Source organism: Eleginops maclovinus, chromosome 5, assembly GCF_036324505.1.
Source record: "Eleginops maclovinus isolate JMC-PN-2008 ecotype Puerto Natales chromosome 5, JC_Emac_rtc_rv5, whole genome shotgun sequence".
NCBI classification, from domain to species: domain Eukaryota; kingdom Metazoa; phylum Chordata; class Actinopteri; order Perciformes; family Eleginopidae; genus Eleginops; species Eleginops maclovinus.
The window spans coordinates 27371350-27389844 of NC_086353.1; the positions used below are offsets into that span (position 1 = coordinate 27371350).

Genomic DNA, 18495 nt, shown 5'->3' on the forward strand with positions numbered 1-18495 from the left:
TTCGTTTTTACTCATGATTATTAAAATGATTTACATTTAATTTATAATATATACAACTTTCTTGTCAACAAAAACATTTACCGGTAAATAATAATACGCCTTAAAGTAGGTTTAGACTGACATATTGTTCTATTCAATCCATGTGGTCCAATGGATAGGGACTAGTTTAATTTAATCATATTTATTCACAATAAATATATGATGTGCACATATAGACACACATTTTAAAATGCAATATATGTTGTTATACGCTGTCAGGAGAGTTTGATCCACACAGTGGGGCCATCTCAGCAAGGTCCAATAACCCTCATGTAGAACAGCATGTGTGCTCCACTGATGGTAATGGGGTGGTCGTATTGTGAGCTAGCAATAATGACTTGCAGGTAGATGTGTTTTTGGAAATGGGTGTGCATTTGTACACAGTATATTTCCGCTAGACGTCTGTGACAGTCGAGCTGTCCTGCTGCAGCAACGAGATGCCAGAGTAAGGCGTTAATGATGATGGGGGGGCTGTGAGGCTGGACGAACACACTGAAACGTTGACTTTAATTAAGGGTATTATGTCAACACATTCCACATAACTGTTTGAGGTTAGTTGAAAGCAATAATATGAAGTTGAACCTAAAATTGTTTATTTAAACTTAACATTATTGCTTTCAACTAGCCTATGTGAAATTTGCTGACATAATTCATTTCATTGAAGTCAACAGTTCCGTTTCTACAGTGCAGCAGTGAACTTTGGTCCAGCCTTTCTGCTAAATGCTAATCGTCAGGCAGCTTGGTGTGCTAATCCCACCGAGGAGGGAAGATGTGAGTAGATGGAAAACTGAATGTTTGAGCAGCCTGTTAGAGGAAATAATGAAGACACCTCGTGTCCGTCAGACACACTGACATGTCTGTGAGATGACCTGAATGTGTCTAGGTCACCTGGTGATGGGATCTTTTATGTATTTGTATCTTTATTGCATGTTTTCCTAGGTTTATAAACATACTAAAGAAATGTACACGTCCTCAGGGTCTGTCAGCTCTCCCAAACCCCCCACACAAGTGCTGTATAATCCATAGGTGTATTTGTTAAATCCTGTGCAGTGTGGGTTATTCTGCACAAAGATGACAGCCATTAGAGATTCCTGTTTGACATTGCAATGAAAGCCTCAGTTTGCCTCCATTCATTATGAACATGACCATGCCAATCTGCGAAATGATTTATTTCTCCTGATCTGATGTGGCTCTCACTCTGCGCGGCTTTTGGCTATTATCCCGTCTGCTTTCTCATCCAGCTGGCTACTAGCCAGCGTCCAAATATCCTCTTCTCTGCCCTCTTTATTCACCTCGCTGCATTCAACTGCTCTTAATTTACAAACGAATGAGTGACTATATTAAAAAAAAAAAATAGAAAATGACTCTTGAACGTATTCCAGCAAGCCTCTCTCCTTAATGAAGCAGGTCTGTAAAAGCGTTGATTGGCTAATTCTCAGTTCTTTCCTGGCTTCAAAGATCCAGAAGGTGAGTTAGCTCCGGACCCGGTCTATCTGTCTTGGTAAATGGTAGTTTGAACAAACAGCACGTCATTTAGAAAGCGATAAAGAGCGGCAGGCTGGCTCTGTGATGCCTCAGTGCTTTATGGGTGTTGGATCACACCTTTGTTTTAATTCACTGCCTGAGGCACCTCATGTTGAGTCAAACAAGAACTGAAGACCTTATTTATTTTTTATCTGTTTGTTTAGCCAGGTGGTTAATCCTAAATTATTATTATTGATGTCATATTTATTATGTCTTAGAATTTAAAAAAGCAGACGGAGTGAGATTTGGGCCGATATAAAAATGGTGAACGTCTTTCTGTGCAGATGGTGGAGACATCTGATGGTTCCTTCCTTTAGTTCACTCAGTCTTTGCTCCAGTGCTCATTTTTACATTCCACAAAATATATTTAAATCTTATGGTTGTTTTTTCATTAACTAAGCATTTCCATGCTATCCAAAGGATCAACCTTATCTATTTTGAGCTTTCCTCTGGCACCACGTTATATAATCCGCTCCAGATATGAAGCAGTCATGTTTCCACTCTTCAGGTGTATATGGAGGGTTTCTTTATGCAGTGGTTATTTGTTTGTGTCCCACCCTTCAGGTGAATGGAAGGAACCTGCTGTCAGTGGATTACGACCGTTCGCTGCGAACAGAGAAAATTTATGATGACCACAGGAAGTTCCTGCTGAAGATCATCTATGACATGCAAGGCCATCCCACCCTGTGGGTCCCCAGCAGCAAGCTGCTGTCAGTGAACCTGACATATTCCAGGTGAGTGCTTTTACATATGTGTTATGGTAGGGTTGTAACTGGATAGGCTAGGCCAGTGGCATTGGGCTCTAAAGGCAAGTCCAATCATGTCTACTTTTCAAGGGACAGTCCCAGTGTTTCTGCTGTATGGATGAAATTTCTGTCATTAGAGTTATAATGATGTTATAGGAGGCAAAGTAACATAGGAACACAATGGTCCTGCAAAAGCTCTTATGTATAGAAAAACAGTGCAAATGATGTGATAGCGACACCCTGTGTTCACAATATGAACTGCATTTTAAAGTAGCTATATAACTCCCGGGTCATACTGAACGACAGCCCCTGGATAAAGGTTGTCTATAAAACAGACTCTAGCACAAAGCTTATGTGTGTGTGTGTGTGTGTGTGTGTGTGTGTGTGTGTGTGTGTGTGTGTGTGTGTGTGTGTGTGTGTGTGTGTTCCCAGTACGGGGCAGGTAACAGGCCTCCAGAGGGGTCCCACCACAGAGAAGTGGGAGTACGACAGCCAGGGAAGGATCATATCCCGAGTGTTCGCGGATGGGAAGATTTGGAGCTACACTTACTTGGATAAGGTAAAAGCCATATACACACATGACTGCACATAACTGCAGTGTGATAGTCACATGCACATACAAATCACCAACTGAAGTACAAACAATATACAACTCAATCATTGAGTTCGACAGACTTTTACTCCAACCATCATGTGTCATCGTTGCATCCCCACAGTGTGATCACATTTCTATTCGCTGTATTTATTGGAGATTGAGATACTTTTGAACCCCTGCTGATTTTAACACACATTTTGGTTGCTTATAATGCAGGATTATTTGGGGGAAATGGGTACGTTTATATAATCTTCTGAATCAAAGAAACATTTGAGTTAGCCTACAATTAGCCCTGGTAATGTGTTTCCCTGATACGACCGAGTAGTGTAGTCAACTACTTTTCAATGTCTTTGTTGTCTCAAAGAAAGAACGGATATAACAACCAACAAAGTGCAGAGGTAAAGACATATGTAGGCATACTCAACATATGTGTCTTCTTTGTATCCGTGTTGGAAGTACTCACAGCCTTGAAATACTAGGCTCTTAAAATACTCATTTACAAGGTAAAGTCCTGATTTTAAAATTGTTCTTAATTAAAACAAAACTATTAGAATAAAAATATACTGAAAGTACAAGTAAAAGTACTCATTCTGCACAATGACCCATTTCAGAATTATATAAAGTACCGAAGTATTATCAGCTAAAGGTACTTCAAGTATCAAAAGTAAAAGTACACTCGTCATGCAGAATGTTTTATATAATTAGGGTTATTATTTTATCCTATTTTTTATACATGTAAGAGCATGAAGTAAAAGTAGTCATTGTTTGATTGGTCCATTTCAGAATAATATCTCTGATATGTTTTATAATGATTGATCATTAAAGTGTTCTCAGAGCTGGTAAAGGTGCAGCTAGTTTGAATGACCCATGTATTCTGCAAGGTAAAGTTTTGTACAAAATAAATTTAGTGGAGTAAAAGTACACCATTTTCCTCTGAACTGTAGTGGAGTAGAAGTACAAAGTAGCAAACAAATGAAAGACTCAAAATTGTACTTAAGTACAGTACTTGAGTAAATCTTCTTAGTTTCTTCACACCACCTAAAATAAATCATTCAACTTAAAGAAAATGAAATCTTTACAGTGTGATTTATTCATTTTTCCTCTGATGTTCTTCGACAGTCAGTCAGATAACTAGAGTAAAAATATAAAGACCTATTTTGCATCATCGGTGTGTGTACACTGCTCACTGTCACTTCCTGATGAGGCAGCTAAACCCACACTGCTGGGACAGGTTCAGTTGGAGTCGAGAAGCGTTCTTCATCAAGGTGTCTCCTGACAAACAGAGTGTGGCTGTCCCTTTCTATTGGATATAAATACCACTCCCTCGTTGAGACTCAGCTGGTATTAAAGAGTCCTCAGGACAATATGTTGTGTTCTTTTGGTTTGAAACCACACGTTATTTGCCCGCACGGAGTGAAAGTGAATTAAAGTTGATCATTTAAATTGAGTTTTAATAACTTAACTACTGTCTACCTGTGTCTATTTCATCAGGTAAGACCGATTTATTAGTCTGTGAATAGAGTAGACACGTAGTTAAAGGAGTTTGAAGGAGAAAAAGAATATATAAGTGAGGAAACAAAACAAACTCAGTTACCTCTGTGTGAGTGCATCGGCCCGGGCGCATACCAACGGACAGAAAGGAGCAAATACGAGGTTTGGAAAATTGCTCTTCATCTCTTTAAAGATTAGATCTGCTTTCTTCTCGCGTTTCAGAATTATTGTTCACCACTAATGGCAGTGCAGGCGGGTCCCACTGGGATGGCTTTGCATTTTGTTTCGGACACACTGGAAGAAATGGATGTTACTTTATACTAGAGAAGAGTCCAGTTCTCTTCCTCGTGCAGAGAGTTATGCATGAAGCCGCCGGCCCCAATGCCACAGCAGCTCAGAAATAAGCCAAGGGACAAATGAAGGAGGTGGGCGGTGGCTTTGAGGACAAACGGTTGTTATAGATGTCCAGCAACATTCTGTGTCATGTTTGAGTGTGTGCTGCCAAGTCTGCTTATTATAAGGACTGTTTGACTTTTTTCCCTGGAGGTTGGCTGAAAATGTACAGCCCGATCCTATCCACTCGCTGCCTCTTTTCAAAACCATTTCATAACTGTCCTCGCTGTCTTTGTGCTTTTGATTGTGCTGTGCAATAACATCCCCTTGTTATGCTATAAGGGTCATGCAAGTGGTTTCCTGTAAGTCCCTCCTGTGGACAAGTTCTACAAAGTGCACAACAGCACAATCACCTGGGGCCTCATTTATAAAGTTGGCGCCCAAAAGATGGCGTACACCAATCTCTAAGCAATCTTTGCGATTTATAAAAAACAAACTTGACGGGAAATGTGCCGTCCTCCACGGACACTCTGACCCATGTGTAGGCACAGAAACGGGAGTGATGAGAAACTGCGACACCGTTAGCAGAAGGAAGAATGGAGGGAAACATGTGAAATAATACCCTGAATCGAAATATTACCTCTCGTATCAGTGTACACAAAAACATAACTTTGACAAATACATAAATACGGATATGTTATTGACCCCCCCCCCTGAATATGTTCTCTTACATGTTATAAAATGTATTCTCATAAATGATGCGGTAAACAGAAAGACAGAATTACGTTTAAACTGACCCCGTTTTGGTTACGAGTGCATGGTTTTACTATATACAGTAATTATGTTTGAAAATGTGTTTAAATTGTTAAGCATTTTAGAACTTTGGTTGATAGAGTTGCTGCTGGGGGGGTGAGACGCACAGGGTGCAGTGGAGACGCTGCGCACAGCTGATCGACAGCCGGAACACAAACCACCAAATAAACTGAAATCTCTTTTGTAAACAAAGTCCCAACTTTTTGTACAAGTCCAGCTAGATTGTACTTGGTTTACTATCATTTCTAAAAAGGAAAGAAGTGGGGAGGGTCATTTTAAAATGTATTCCGTTGATATAACTAGTACATTTTTTATATGAACCTAAGAATCAAAATATAAACGTAATGTAACCTGATTAATGCAATGTGAATAAAAACAAGAGAAAATAAATAACAAAATGAGGTTTTTGACTTGTAGTGTAACAATGTCACCTTAGAAAAGAAGACATTCCATATCAAAAATGTAGTAAGAGTAAGAGCTAGTGAGCTAGCTGCCAATCAGAACACTGCTTGAAATGCAAAGCAGCTGGTTCCCTCTCATGCAGGGGGGATTTTGCAAAAGGTCCAGCGGGTCGCACAACCCCGGCAGATGGCACAAAAGCATCAAGATATTCATCTAATAGAAGCTGTAAAAAAACGAACAGCTGAATATTCTATTTATGAGGGGTCTGGGGTGTCTGTGTCTGTACAGGTAAGCAGTGTGAGGAGCTGCATGCTGAATATACTGTAGACTCTTTAAACACGTTCTGTGTGTATGTTTCACAGGTGTTAATTGTCTTGTTTTGCTTCTTCTCGCTGTGTTGTGCTGCTCTGACGTTGTGTCCCTGTGTCCTCCCCCCCTCTCTCTTACAGTCCATGGTGTTGCTGCTGCACAGCCAGCATCAGTACATCTTCGACTTTGACTCCGGGGACCGTCTGTCAGCGGTCACCATGCCCAGCGTGGCTCGACACACCATGCAGACACTCCGCTCCATAGGATACTACAGGAACATCTACAACCCCCCGGAGAGCAACGCCTCTGTGACTGTGGACTACTCTGAAGACGGACAGGTGTGTGTGATCAATTTTTGTGTAATTTTTTGTCTTCATCTTGTATATCGTTTGTAGAAATATTGGACACACTAGAGCAGACATGGTACCCCTACAGTACATTGTTTCATAGTCCCACCATGCTTATGATGTTTCTGTGTGATGAGTACATGATCGTCAGTGTTATGGAACTAAAACTGAAGTGCTTTTCCCTCTCTCTCCAGCTCCTCCGAATCGCCCATCTAGGCACGGGCCGCCGTATACTTTACAAATATCGCAGACAGGTATGTGCTTCCTGTGCCTTTTGTCTTTATTAAAAAATGATCCTTGATAAAACGTATTTGTATGCTGAGGTGGAAGAAGTACTCCGATCTTGTACTGCAGCTTGAGTAGACCACTGAGGCTGGAGCAGAGACTCTCCGACGTCCGTTATTGTGAACCCACCCTGCTGTGTTTCATGCGTCCTCAGAACAAGCTGGCGGAGATCCTCTACGACTCCACTCGGGTCAGTTTCACGTATGATGAGACGGCTGGAGTTCTTAAGACGGTCAACCTGCAGAGCGAAGGCTTCATCTGCTCCATCAGGTACCGGCAGATCGGCCCGCTGGTCGACCGGCAGATATTCCGCTTCAGCGAGGACGGCATGGTGAATGCTCGCTTCGACTACACGTACGACAACAGCTTCAGAGTGACCAGCATGCAGGCTGTGATCAACGAGACGCCACTCCCCATCGACCTGTACCAGTTTGATGATATATCTGGGAAGGTGGAGCAGTTTGGGAAGTTTGGAGTCATCTATTATGATATCAATCAGGTGAGACAGGAGCAATGAATTAAATAGCCTTACATCTCTCCTTGATGAATTAAATGTAAATCCTGATAAGGGGGGTCAGTTGTTAGTAAGTGATGTTGTGATGAATCATTCATTGATTAGTCATGTGGGATAGACTTTGACACATCACGCATAATCTGAATCTACAGTATAGGGGAATTAATGTAGTTAAATGTGTGTACTTCACATCACACACAGCCTGCTGGTGAAACTCTCCTCATGTGACTGTTTCAGCTTCCTCTGGCATTGAGAGCCAGTGGAGATATAGCATCACATCATTTTTTATAGTTCTGGTTTTGTGACAGAAGGATGTATTTGACAGCATTATGTTATGCAAATTACACATTAAACCCATCCCTCTGGAACAGTGACCAATACATATCATTTGTGTTCATATTGTTTACTATGCAAACAAAATCTGTTAGAGAACTCAGTTTCAGTTTAAATGTTTATTTTATTGCACCTACTTTGGTCAGGAGCAGGATGTCTCCCAGGTAGTGGAGGTGGTTAGACACCAGGTTTACTCTCTATACTTTCTACCACAGATAACAAATAGCTCTCAAAATACATTTACTCACTGAGTTATTGAAGAAATGTTAAAGTTGAGCATTGAATGAAGTGATAGGAGAGATTCTGCCTGATGAACAGAGCCTGAGCTTGAATTGTATTAATACATCTGGTTGTCGAAGTGTTTGTTTCTTTAAAGCAGGACAAGAACATCTCCCTGAAGCTTGTTCGGCTGTTGGTGTCCGTCTAATCCATCAGCTCAGTGCAGGAAGTAAACAGTTGTTTCTGTCTTCCCGCTGCCTCAGATCATCTCCACAGCAGTGATGACATACACCAAACACTTCGATCAGCACGGCCGCATCAAGGAGATCCAGTACGAGATCTTCAGATCTCTGATGTACTGGATCACCATTCAGTACGACAACATGGGCCGAGTCACCAAGCGGGAGATCAAGATCGGACCATTTGCCAACACAACCAAATATGGATACGAGTATGACGTTGATGGACAGCTGCAGACGGTGTCCCTCAACGAGAAGATGATGTGGAGGTAGGATCAGACGATTAAACTGAAATAGAAAATATCATTTGAGGATGCCAAATGTTAAAAGTATAATTGTCTGACATTCCAGGTATAATTATGACCTGAATGGGAACCTGCATTTGCTGAACCCGGGCAACAGTGGTCGCCTGATCCCTCTACGCTACGACCTGAGGGACAGAATCACCCGCCTGGGAGATGTTCAGTACAGGCTGGATGAAGACGGTTTCCTGAGGCAGCGAGGAGCTGAGATATTTGAATACAACTCCAAAGGTCAGATTTATTGTTTGGCGGTCCAACGTAGCAGTGTGAAGGCCCAGTCCAACCAGGAGCTGACACAGCCATGTCTTCCCTGTGTCCCTTTGGATAAGTGCTAAAACCACTGAGACGTAGTGACTCTGAACAGGGCTGACAGAACTGTTACTAGCCATTGTCATGCCATCACTAGTCATTACAACCATAGCGCTCTGAGGTAGCTAGCTTGCTAGCCTCGACCTCCACAGGTAGCCTATGGCTAAACCTATCATCACTACGCTCAAACCGTCTGGGTGGTTAGTTATTTTTGAAACCAATACTTGCAAAAATGGAAAGCAAAAATGTGGAGAGGGAGGAGAAACAGTCTGAAACAGGCAGCCAATGTCTAAAGCTGTGTGTCAGACTGCTAGCTTGCTCACTGAGTCAGTGAAAAGGCTTGGTAGCTTGGTTGGTAATGAGACAACAATTTCTCACAGTTTATTCTAGAGATGCATCTGTCTTCTCTCAAAACATTCGTGCAGCAGTTTAGTCTCTGATGGATTTAATTCCAGCCTCTATCATTTAGTGCGTTCTACAGTCTAAGCACTGTGGGTTATTCCACATTTAAGTAAAATGTAACAATGTATAAATCAAATGTATACCACCAATGGGGGTTAAGTATTCAGTGTATAAATCCTACACACAGAATGTTTGAACATCTTGTTGTATCATCTGTCGTTCAGGGCTTCTAGTTCGCGTGTACAGTAAAGCGGCCAGCTGGACCATCCAGTACCGGTATGATGGTCTGGGTCGGCGAGTGGCGTCCAGAAACAGCCTGGGCCAACATCTGCAGTTCTTCTACGCTGACCTGAACTACCCCACCAGGATCACCCACGTCTATAACCACTCTAGCTCCGAGATCACATCCTTTTACTACGATCTGCAGGTATCTACTCTGAACGCATTCTGAAAGTGCTGATATGACACGAAACACACTTGAGTTTGCACAAATTATACTTCTTCCAAAACACTAATGCTCTCCAGAATCTCAGGTAGCTTTCAGGCAAAACACTGAAGATTGAGAAGGTTAGCTCCCACTCTATTTATGACTCACTCAGCTCTTGGTTTATGATAGTGTGTGTGCAGCAGGTTTCCCTCCAGTGACCAGAGGAAACACACTGTGAATGTACAGCATGTGGATTAGAGAGGGGGGGATGCTCTCCTCTGTAGCAGCTCCTCTTTACCACTTCAAAATATCTTTCTAGTCACTCTTTCACCAGTGAGCCTGTAACCCAGTGGCAGACTGAGATTCACGTGATTTAGAGTTTTCTGTTATCAAGCGGAGTTATAAAACAAAAGCACAAATAAAAGGAACTATTTTTTGTAATTTTACAAAATTGTAATGTTATATATATATTATATAATAATTCATTGTCTATTATAGCATGTATTGTATTTATTTTATTTGACTTTGTATGTAAGTATGTTTGCCCTTTGTATCTTCTGTCAGTCATTGTGTAAAATAATTACTCATGAAGACTAAAGTAATGCAGGTAAAACTAATGCTGTAGTACAATAAATATAAAATAATGTCAAATAGTGGTCTAACAATGAGGTAAGGGTTTGAGAAAAGACACAACTAAAATATTGTGTATCTGTGTGTGTCACTGCACAGGGCCATGTGTTTGCTATGGAGATCAGCAGTGGGGAGGAATTCTATATTGCCTGTGATAACACTGGGACCCCGCTGGCTGTCTTCAGCAACAACGGACTATTGCTTAAACAGGTGTGTGTCCCTTTTTAAAATGAATACATTGTCTGAGCTTACATTGTGTTGGAATTCTATTTTGCAATGGTTGGTCTCCATGCTGAATGTGTGTTTGTGTGTAGGTGCAGTACACAGCATATGGGGAGGTCTACTTTGATTCCAACCCAGACTTTGTGCTGGTGATTGGTTTCCACGGAGGTCTGTATGATCCTCTCACACGGCTGCTGCACTTTGGAGACAGAGACTACGACATCCCCGCTGGAAGGTGCACACTCACTCGCTCTCCACACATGCACAGTTGTTCTCCAGCAGGATGCTCTGCAGCTTTGTTCTCTTCACCTCTGACCAGAGTGTTTTTTTCTGAAGGTGGACCACTCCGGACATCAGCACATGGACACGTGTTGGTAAAGATCCCCAGCCCTTCAATCTCTACATGTTCAGAGGGAACAACCCCGTCAGCAAGATCCACCAGGTCAAAGAATATGTCACAGGTAACCAGAGCACTTGGATTCTACCGTATAAAAGCACCGGTAGATAGAACGGTTTGCTATCAGAAGAGGCTGGGAGAAGAAGTAGAGCTATCCTTCCCCTTCCATTCACTGTGGCTCATACTGTACCTAACATAAATCAAGTAAATGTGTGTTTAAAACCTGCTTCAGCCGACTTATCATTTTGAGAACACACTGTGTTTCTTCTATTTACTTGTGGATTATTCAGTGCTTACATTTTTTGCTAAGTCATAAAGAAATCCCAACAATAATATAGTTTAGCTTGGAGTGGATGTCATTAGAACACATTTAATAGAACTATAAATCGATGTTGTTTTTTATCAGCCTGAATAGTGAAGTTTTTTTTTTTATTCTATCAAACATGATATACAGCTCCAAATGTTTCTTAAATCTGTATCTCCACAAGTATGGCAGTCTGTCCAGTGTCTGTTGAATTCCATCCCAGAGAAATTGTCAGTAGTTTAGAGAAGACAATAAAATAAAATAAAAATAATTTAATGCAAAGACATATCTATATATAATAAAACAAGAGAAATGATAACGCTGAAGTGGTCTCTTAATTGGTTCCGCAGCTGTTTATGGAAAGTAATTATCAAATAGGTCTGCCTGTTTCTCTCCAGAATAGTGATGATCAGATTATGATTATTTATTCACTTTGTGAAAGAAAAATGCTCTTAAAGTGAACAGTATGGTGCCAGTAAAGTAACCTTACTGTGGAGATTTGAAATGATACAGTACTTCAGTTGGGTCAGATACTTTTTGGATTGTAATCATTGGAAGCTGCAAAATGACTATAGCAACAAGCTGCAACAACGTTAGGCCACTGAGGATTTTAAAGGAACACTACTGGTTGGTCGAAATTGCAAGGAAGTATAAGACAAATACAAAGCAGGCATCTTTATTATTACAGTTTGTTTGCATGCCTTGTGGTTTCTCTTCCTTTGTTTTGCACATTGCTTTCTTCCCTTCTAGATGTCAATATCTGGCTGGTCACGTTTGGCTTCCATCTCCACAACGCAATCCCAGGATTCCCCATTCCTAAATTTGACCTGACACAGCCGTCCCTGGAGATGAAGAAGAGCCAGCTGTGGGACGACCTGCCTGTGAGTATGACATCTGTGACAGAGAAACATGGATCTCCGAGGCAACAGTCCCTGCTGTGTGACAGCAAAACATATGAATGAATAATTACACACGTGTTTGGTCAGGATAGTGAGGGACAAGTTAAGCTGAAAAAGAACAGGAAAACAAAAACTGACTGACGGCGTTATCTAGTGTACTCGACTTATTAATGAAATCAGAAGCTACACACATACAGAAGAAAGATACTTCACACACTCTGATGTGTTTTAGCGCTGTTGAGTTCCTCTTCTTATATACATCAAACAAAGTTCTCTGGTCCTCATATCTATATAGTCTCCCCTTATATTGTGAGTGTGTTTATTTATCGCCTTGTCAACTGGTACTATTCTTTCAGTGAGCCAATGCACTCATCACACAGTCATCTGATCACTGACAATACATTCAGCCAGACATCGCACTCTCTAACTAAACAGTAAAACAAATCACATTATACAACATGCACCCACAGAGAACCTAACTCTGTATTCATTATTACAATGAGTTATCTTTAGTTATCTAGCTAGAGAATTCACAGCACTTCACCACCATGGTGGATCACCGTCTTCAGAGTATCACACACTCACAACATCACTCTGTTATCAGGGCACAAGAACACCATATGATATGGATTACTTTAACCAAAATAACGTAATGTACGTGGTAAAAAGTAAATGAACTGCATCTGGGTAATGCTTTTCCAGTCTTTATGGCAGTCATAGCCCGCATTTACACATTCAGAGAGACATTCAGACACACACACACCCCTGGCCATGCCATTTGGAGCAACTTGGGATTAAGTATGTTGCCCAAGGATACGTGTTGACCGCAGAGAGACTGGGAGCGAACCCACGCCTGGTCCATGATGTGGTAAATAGCAAGCAGTAAATAAAGTCAACACCAATATCTCTTTGTCTCGTGTGCAGTCCATCTCGGGGGTCCAGCAGGAGGTGACTCGTCAGTCTCAGGCTTTCCTGTCCTTTGAGCGGATGCCAGAAATCCAGCTGAGTCGGCGGCATTCAGACCACGCCAAACCCTGGCTGTGGTTCGCCAGCGTCAGGTCTCTGATCGGCAAGGGAGTGATGCTCGCCGTGATCCAAGGCCGCGTGGTGACCAATGCCCTCAACATCGCCAATGAGGACTGCATCAAAGTGGCTGCAGTCTTAAACAACGCCTTTAACCTGGAAGACCTGCATTACACGGTGGAGGGCCGGGACACACACTACTTCATCAAGACCAGCCTGCCGGAGAACGACCTCAGCGCGCTGCGGCTCACCTCGGGCAGGAAGTCGTTGGAGAATGGTGTGAATATCACGGTGTCCCAGTCCACCACGGTGATGAACGGGAGAACGCGGCGCTTTGCTGACGTGGAGCTGCAGTACGGCTCTCTGGCGCTTCACGTGCGCTACGGCACGACGCTGGACGAGGAGAAAGCTCGAATCCTGGAGCAGGCCCGGCAGAGGGCGCTGTCGAGCGCCTGGGCCCGGGAGCAGCAGCGTGTCAGAGACGGAGAGGAAGGAGTCCGGCTGTGGACGGAGGGAGAAAAACGGCAGCTGCTGAGCAGCGGGAAGGTTTTGGGTTACGACGGATATTACGTGTTGTCCATAGAGCAGTACCCTGAGCTAGCAGACAGCGCTAACAACATGCAGTTCCTACGGCAGAGTGAGATAGGGAGGAGGTAACACGGCTCACCACGTCTCATTTCTACCCCACTATGACTCAGACTAACAAAAAGTTCAGTTTTAACACAAAAAGAATGGATTTAGTGGAGATCGTTATGAAACATAATGAAACAACAGCGAGATGGTTTTAAACTCTTCATGAGGCTGCAGGAAAGTTCAGTCGTTTGCCTTTTCTCTCTTTTTCTTTCTAATTTTCTTTCTATCTGTCGCCCTGTTGTCTGCCCTCAAACAGCCTACACGCATGCCCCTCCCCCTCTCTCTGGTAGGCGGGGCTAACCTGAGTCATATAATCGTGTGCATCTAGCTGTGAACCTGTGGGATGTAGAGACTCGTTTAATTAGCCAACGGAGCGTTTCCGCAGCCATCCCAGCGAGGTGAGCTCTAAGCATTTAGACAGTTGTAACTGTCAGCAGTCAGTAGAACAATGTGCTCGCTCACAGATGTTGCAGGCATCACATCTGTGAGCCGTCTCTGGGCTAATGGCCTCTGTGAGCCGTGCCTACAGGAGCTATTGTTCCATGGCTGAAGGAACTGGAGCTGCTGTTGAACTGATGTGGACTCTCTAAGACAGACAGGCACAAAACAAAGACTACAATTTGTACGAAGGAGAAAAAAAAGACTTATTTTCTGTTTGGATTTTTGTTTTGTTTTTATATATTAACTTGCATTTGCTTCAGACAAAAAGGGGATATAAAAAATGAACAAAAAATGTTTACATACTATTACCTATACCACTATTACTACTCTTATTACACCACCATCACCGCCACCACTGGAATGGACCATGATCAGAACTGAACAAAACTTTGAGTTGTGTTTTTGTTTCCTCCTATTATCTGTTGGTCAGTTTTAACCACTCCTTCTCATCCCCTGTCCTCTTACAAAGTCTATAAAAATGTACAGTTTCAGACTACAATCAGCAGCGGTCTGTGAGGACACAGGGCCCAGCTCTAGTGTTTTGAATTCTTTGTGGGTCCTTCACACCTGCAGAATGGGACTCAGCCTCATAATGCGTTGACCTTGTGCTTTTATCGGTCAAAGGTAGTAGTAATGCTTGCAATAGAAACATGTTGTCATAGCTGTGGGGAGGGTTGCTGTGAGTAGGAACTGATTGTTGCTTCTCTCCTTGTTTTTGCTGGTTTCTCCTTAAAGGGACAGTGCATTGCCATCAGTGACTTTAATGAGTAACAGTGGTAGATCAAAAATCGATGTGGATGTTTTCTCATTGATTGTAGGTCTCTACTCTTATCTGGAGTTTTCTTTGTGAGTATGTGTGTTTTTCAGGTTGGGTCGGCATCTTAATCATTTTAAAGGAAAGAACAGGAACTTCACACAGAGCGTTAACATCATATGCCACCAATCTTTTTCAAAGACAAGTTGACAATGTTTTTTATTTTGAAGGTTGAGAAATTCCACTTATCCGTACATCAATATTAGTCTCAGAGAAAGTAATTTATGTACAGTGTTTCTACGGTAAAGAATAAAATTCCTTGAAACTACAGTATGTTTTTTTTAATGCGTATATTCACTGATGTTCCGTGCCGCTCAAATCCACAACTCAACACACAATTCAAATTTGCAAAAAGTGTTTACAAAGGATGAAAACAAAGTTCAACAAAAATCCCTCAGAGGCAAAATGTGGAAAAGCAAACTGCTAAAACATTAAACTAAATAAACTGGACTGTGGAATATAACTTGAAAGATTCTTGGTTTAAACCGCTGGCTCTCTTGAGAGACAAGACTAACTGGCACAGGACAAAGGGAGACCAGGGTTGCGGTGGAATAGTCAGTATATCTTAGGAAGGTTCCTAACGGAGTGGAATGACCCGGAAGTACCTCAGTGGTAGCTATGATAAGAGCTGTTCTGATTCTCTAGATGATAGGAAAGGAGCACTGAAACTTCCTTTATAACCTCCTTTGACTTAAGAAACACTGGACCTTCCTGTAATAATAATAATACATTTTATTTGGAGGGCAGCTTTCATAGCACCCAAGGACATCTTACAGGGCAAAGGGTAATATAGGGAGAGTTAAAACAGTGGACAGCCGGGGTAAAACAAGACAAACAACAGGAAATGGAAATGGAGAGACATAGGGTACAGTTTATAATGAGAATGCCGGTTTGAATAGGTGGGTTTTGAGTTGGATTTTGAATGTTGTTACGGAATCAGACTGTCTATATGTAGCGGCAAGGAGTTCCAGAGTTTTACCAAAGGAAAGAAGAAAGTGCTGTCCCACAATGCTGCCTTGCGGCCGCCACTTTTATCATGAAAGTCACGGGGCTTATTAAGCAGTTTAAAATTATACCGTAACTTGCCACAGTGCTTTGCTTTGAACGTTCAGCACTATATTAATCAAAAGGAGAAATATGAACGTTACTTCTTCACTGAAGTGATCAAATAAAGTCCACATTTCAGTGTTTGTCACAGGCATCAGTTTCACTTTCCTTTTTGATTTCCGTACAACTCCAACCTAATGAAGAATATACACTGCCCGGCCAAAATAAAGGTCACAACCTGGATTTAACTAAGCAAATAGGTAAGAGCCTCCCATTGGATAATTACTGCATGGGTGATTATGTTTCAGCTGGCAACAAGTTATTGAACCCTAACTGATGCAGTGAGCTCTTCTCATTTGTTAAACAGTCATGTCGAAAGACATATCCTGTGGTCGTGGAAAAGATGTTATCTGTTGCAGAAGGGTCACATTATTGGCATGCATCAAGCAGAGAAAACATCTAAGGAGATTGCTGAAACTACTAAAATGGGATTAAGAACTGTCCAACGCATTATTAAAAACTGGAAGGACAGCGGGGAAACATCATCTTCCAGGAAGGAATGTGGTCGGAAAAAAATCTTGAATGATCGTGATCGGCGATCACTTAAACTTCAATTTGCTAGGGAACATAAAGATGCAGCTGCAGTTGGTGTGGTCTAGGTTCAGCAACGTGCCCAAAGAATGAGGTCAGCTGACTACCTGAATATACTGAATGACCAGGTTATTCCATCAATGGATTTCTTCTTCCCTGATGGCACGAGCATGTTCCAAAATGACAATGCCAGGATCAATGGGGCTCAAATTGTGAGAGTGGTTCAGGGAGCATGAGACATCATTTTCACACTTGGATTGGCCCCCACAGAGTCCAGACCTGAACCCGATTGAGAATCGTTGGGATGTGCTGGAGAAGACTTTGTGCAGTGGGCAAAAAATGAATGCAAGACAGAAATAAATGTTGTGACATTGCAGAAGTTTGTGGAAACGATGCCACAGCGAATGCGTGCCGTAATCAAAGCTAAAAGCGGTCTAACGAATATTAGAGTGTGACCTTTTTTTTGGCCATGCAGTGTATTTCTCTCTGTTGTCCTCGTTCATAAAGCATAAACAGCACCATCACAGCACGGTGCAGAGTAGATGTGCTTTCAGTAGTCCTGTACAGAGAACTGTAGTTCCCCACAGAAGACGCACATTAATAACGTCCACTGACATCATAAACACATAGGATAGTGTCAGTGCAGTCGGGTTCTCTTGATCGTCTTTTCTTGAGTCCTTTTGAATTCTCCTATCCACTATTCCTTAACCCCGTGACCTTTCACACAGAGGTCAAGGAATAGATCAGAGGAGAAGAGGATAGGAGCTGATTTGTGGACTATTCAACCATACCTGAGGACTATTTATACAAGAGGTAAGGGGACACAGGTGGCAACAATAAGGGAAGGGCTGACAATCTCACTGGAGGGGAAACACACAATGGCAGAAAGGGCTCTGAAAGAGACGGAAAGGTAAGTATAAAATAAAACAGGAAGTGCAATGCCTGATTTGAGTGACTGTATTTTGAAAAGTGAACAATGAAACTAAACATGCACCTACATCTAAACTATAACTAAGCATGTAATATACAACATAATCCTGATAAATAACTTGCCCTATAACATAAATAAATGAACAAACATGAGGGGATGTTACATTGTGTGCTAGGAATACAGTACAGATACTTCAAATGACATTTCTTATTTTCTTAAAGTATGTTAACCTGTGATGAGCCCTGCTGTGATGGAGTTCATCTCCCTGGAGGCGTTGCTGAAGGTTTTTTCTTGACATGTTTGATGTTTACGAGGTCAGCAGGTCCACCAAATAGATGCTTCCACTCAAGACTAGTCTCCCCCACAAGGTCGAGTTAGCTATATTTAAAAATATATTCATGTATCTGAACGATTTTCATCTCAATCATCAATCATCACCCTCAAATATATTTTGTAGGCCTCCAGATGGGGCTCGACCTCAGGTTGGACACCACTGACCTGAACTTCCTAACTGTTGTATAAAGTCCACAGTATTTATAATATCAAATGATTTAATAAGCGAAATATTACTCATTAATATGTTTACATTTGATAGTCAGTTTCATTTAAGATTTGGAATTCTGGCTTTTACTTATATTTTTACAAAGTGCTATAAACTTCTTCCTCCTATAGAGCTATTGTAAAATGAAAACTTTGAAGCTTTGAAAAGTTCAATCAGGAAGACATTGCTCTTTTAGTTATTTGTATACTTCCTGTTTTCATCTCAATCAGCTGACTCAGAGCGGTCCCCTCATTCACTCATACATAATCAGGTATGACATCCACATTCAAATCTTCTGTCAAAACCAAAGGATATGCCATGGCGAATCTAACCTTGAGTGATGGACTCAGTTGTCTCATACTCTAATTAGGCAATAGGATCAGAAAGTATTCT

At 41.8% G+C, this 18495-nt stretch overlaps 1 protein-coding gene across 3 annotated transcripts in view; it reads left to right on the forward strand.

Moving 5' to 3' along the window:
* Positions 1-15262, forward strand: part of LOC134864628 (teneurin-3) — a 294448-nt gene extending 279186 nt beyond the window's left edge. For all 3 annotated transcript variants that reach the window (XM_063883759.1, XM_063883760.1, XM_063883761.1), the window contains 13 exons: positions 2128-2297; positions 2742-2868; positions 6393-6590; positions 6794-6853; positions 7039-7383; positions 8214-8458; positions 8541-8722; positions 9427-9629; positions 10359-10469; positions 10574-10716; positions 10818-10942; positions 11933-12063; positions 13006-15262. In XM_063883759.1, coding sequence (XP_063739829.1) covers positions 2128-2297; positions 2742-2868; positions 6393-6590; positions 6794-6853; positions 7039-7383; positions 8214-8458; positions 8541-8722; positions 9427-9629; positions 10359-10469; positions 10574-10716; positions 10818-10942; positions 11933-12063; positions 13006-13761 — 2796 coding nt within the window. In that variant the 3' untranslated portion in view covers positions 13762-15262. The remainder of the gene's footprint in view (positions 1-2127; positions 2298-2741; positions 2869-6392; positions 6591-6793; positions 6854-7038; positions 7384-8213; positions 8459-8540; positions 8723-9426; positions 9630-10358; positions 10470-10573; positions 10717-10817; positions 10943-11932; positions 12064-13005) is intronic.
* The last annotated feature ends 3233 nt before the right edge of the window (positions 15263-18495 follow it).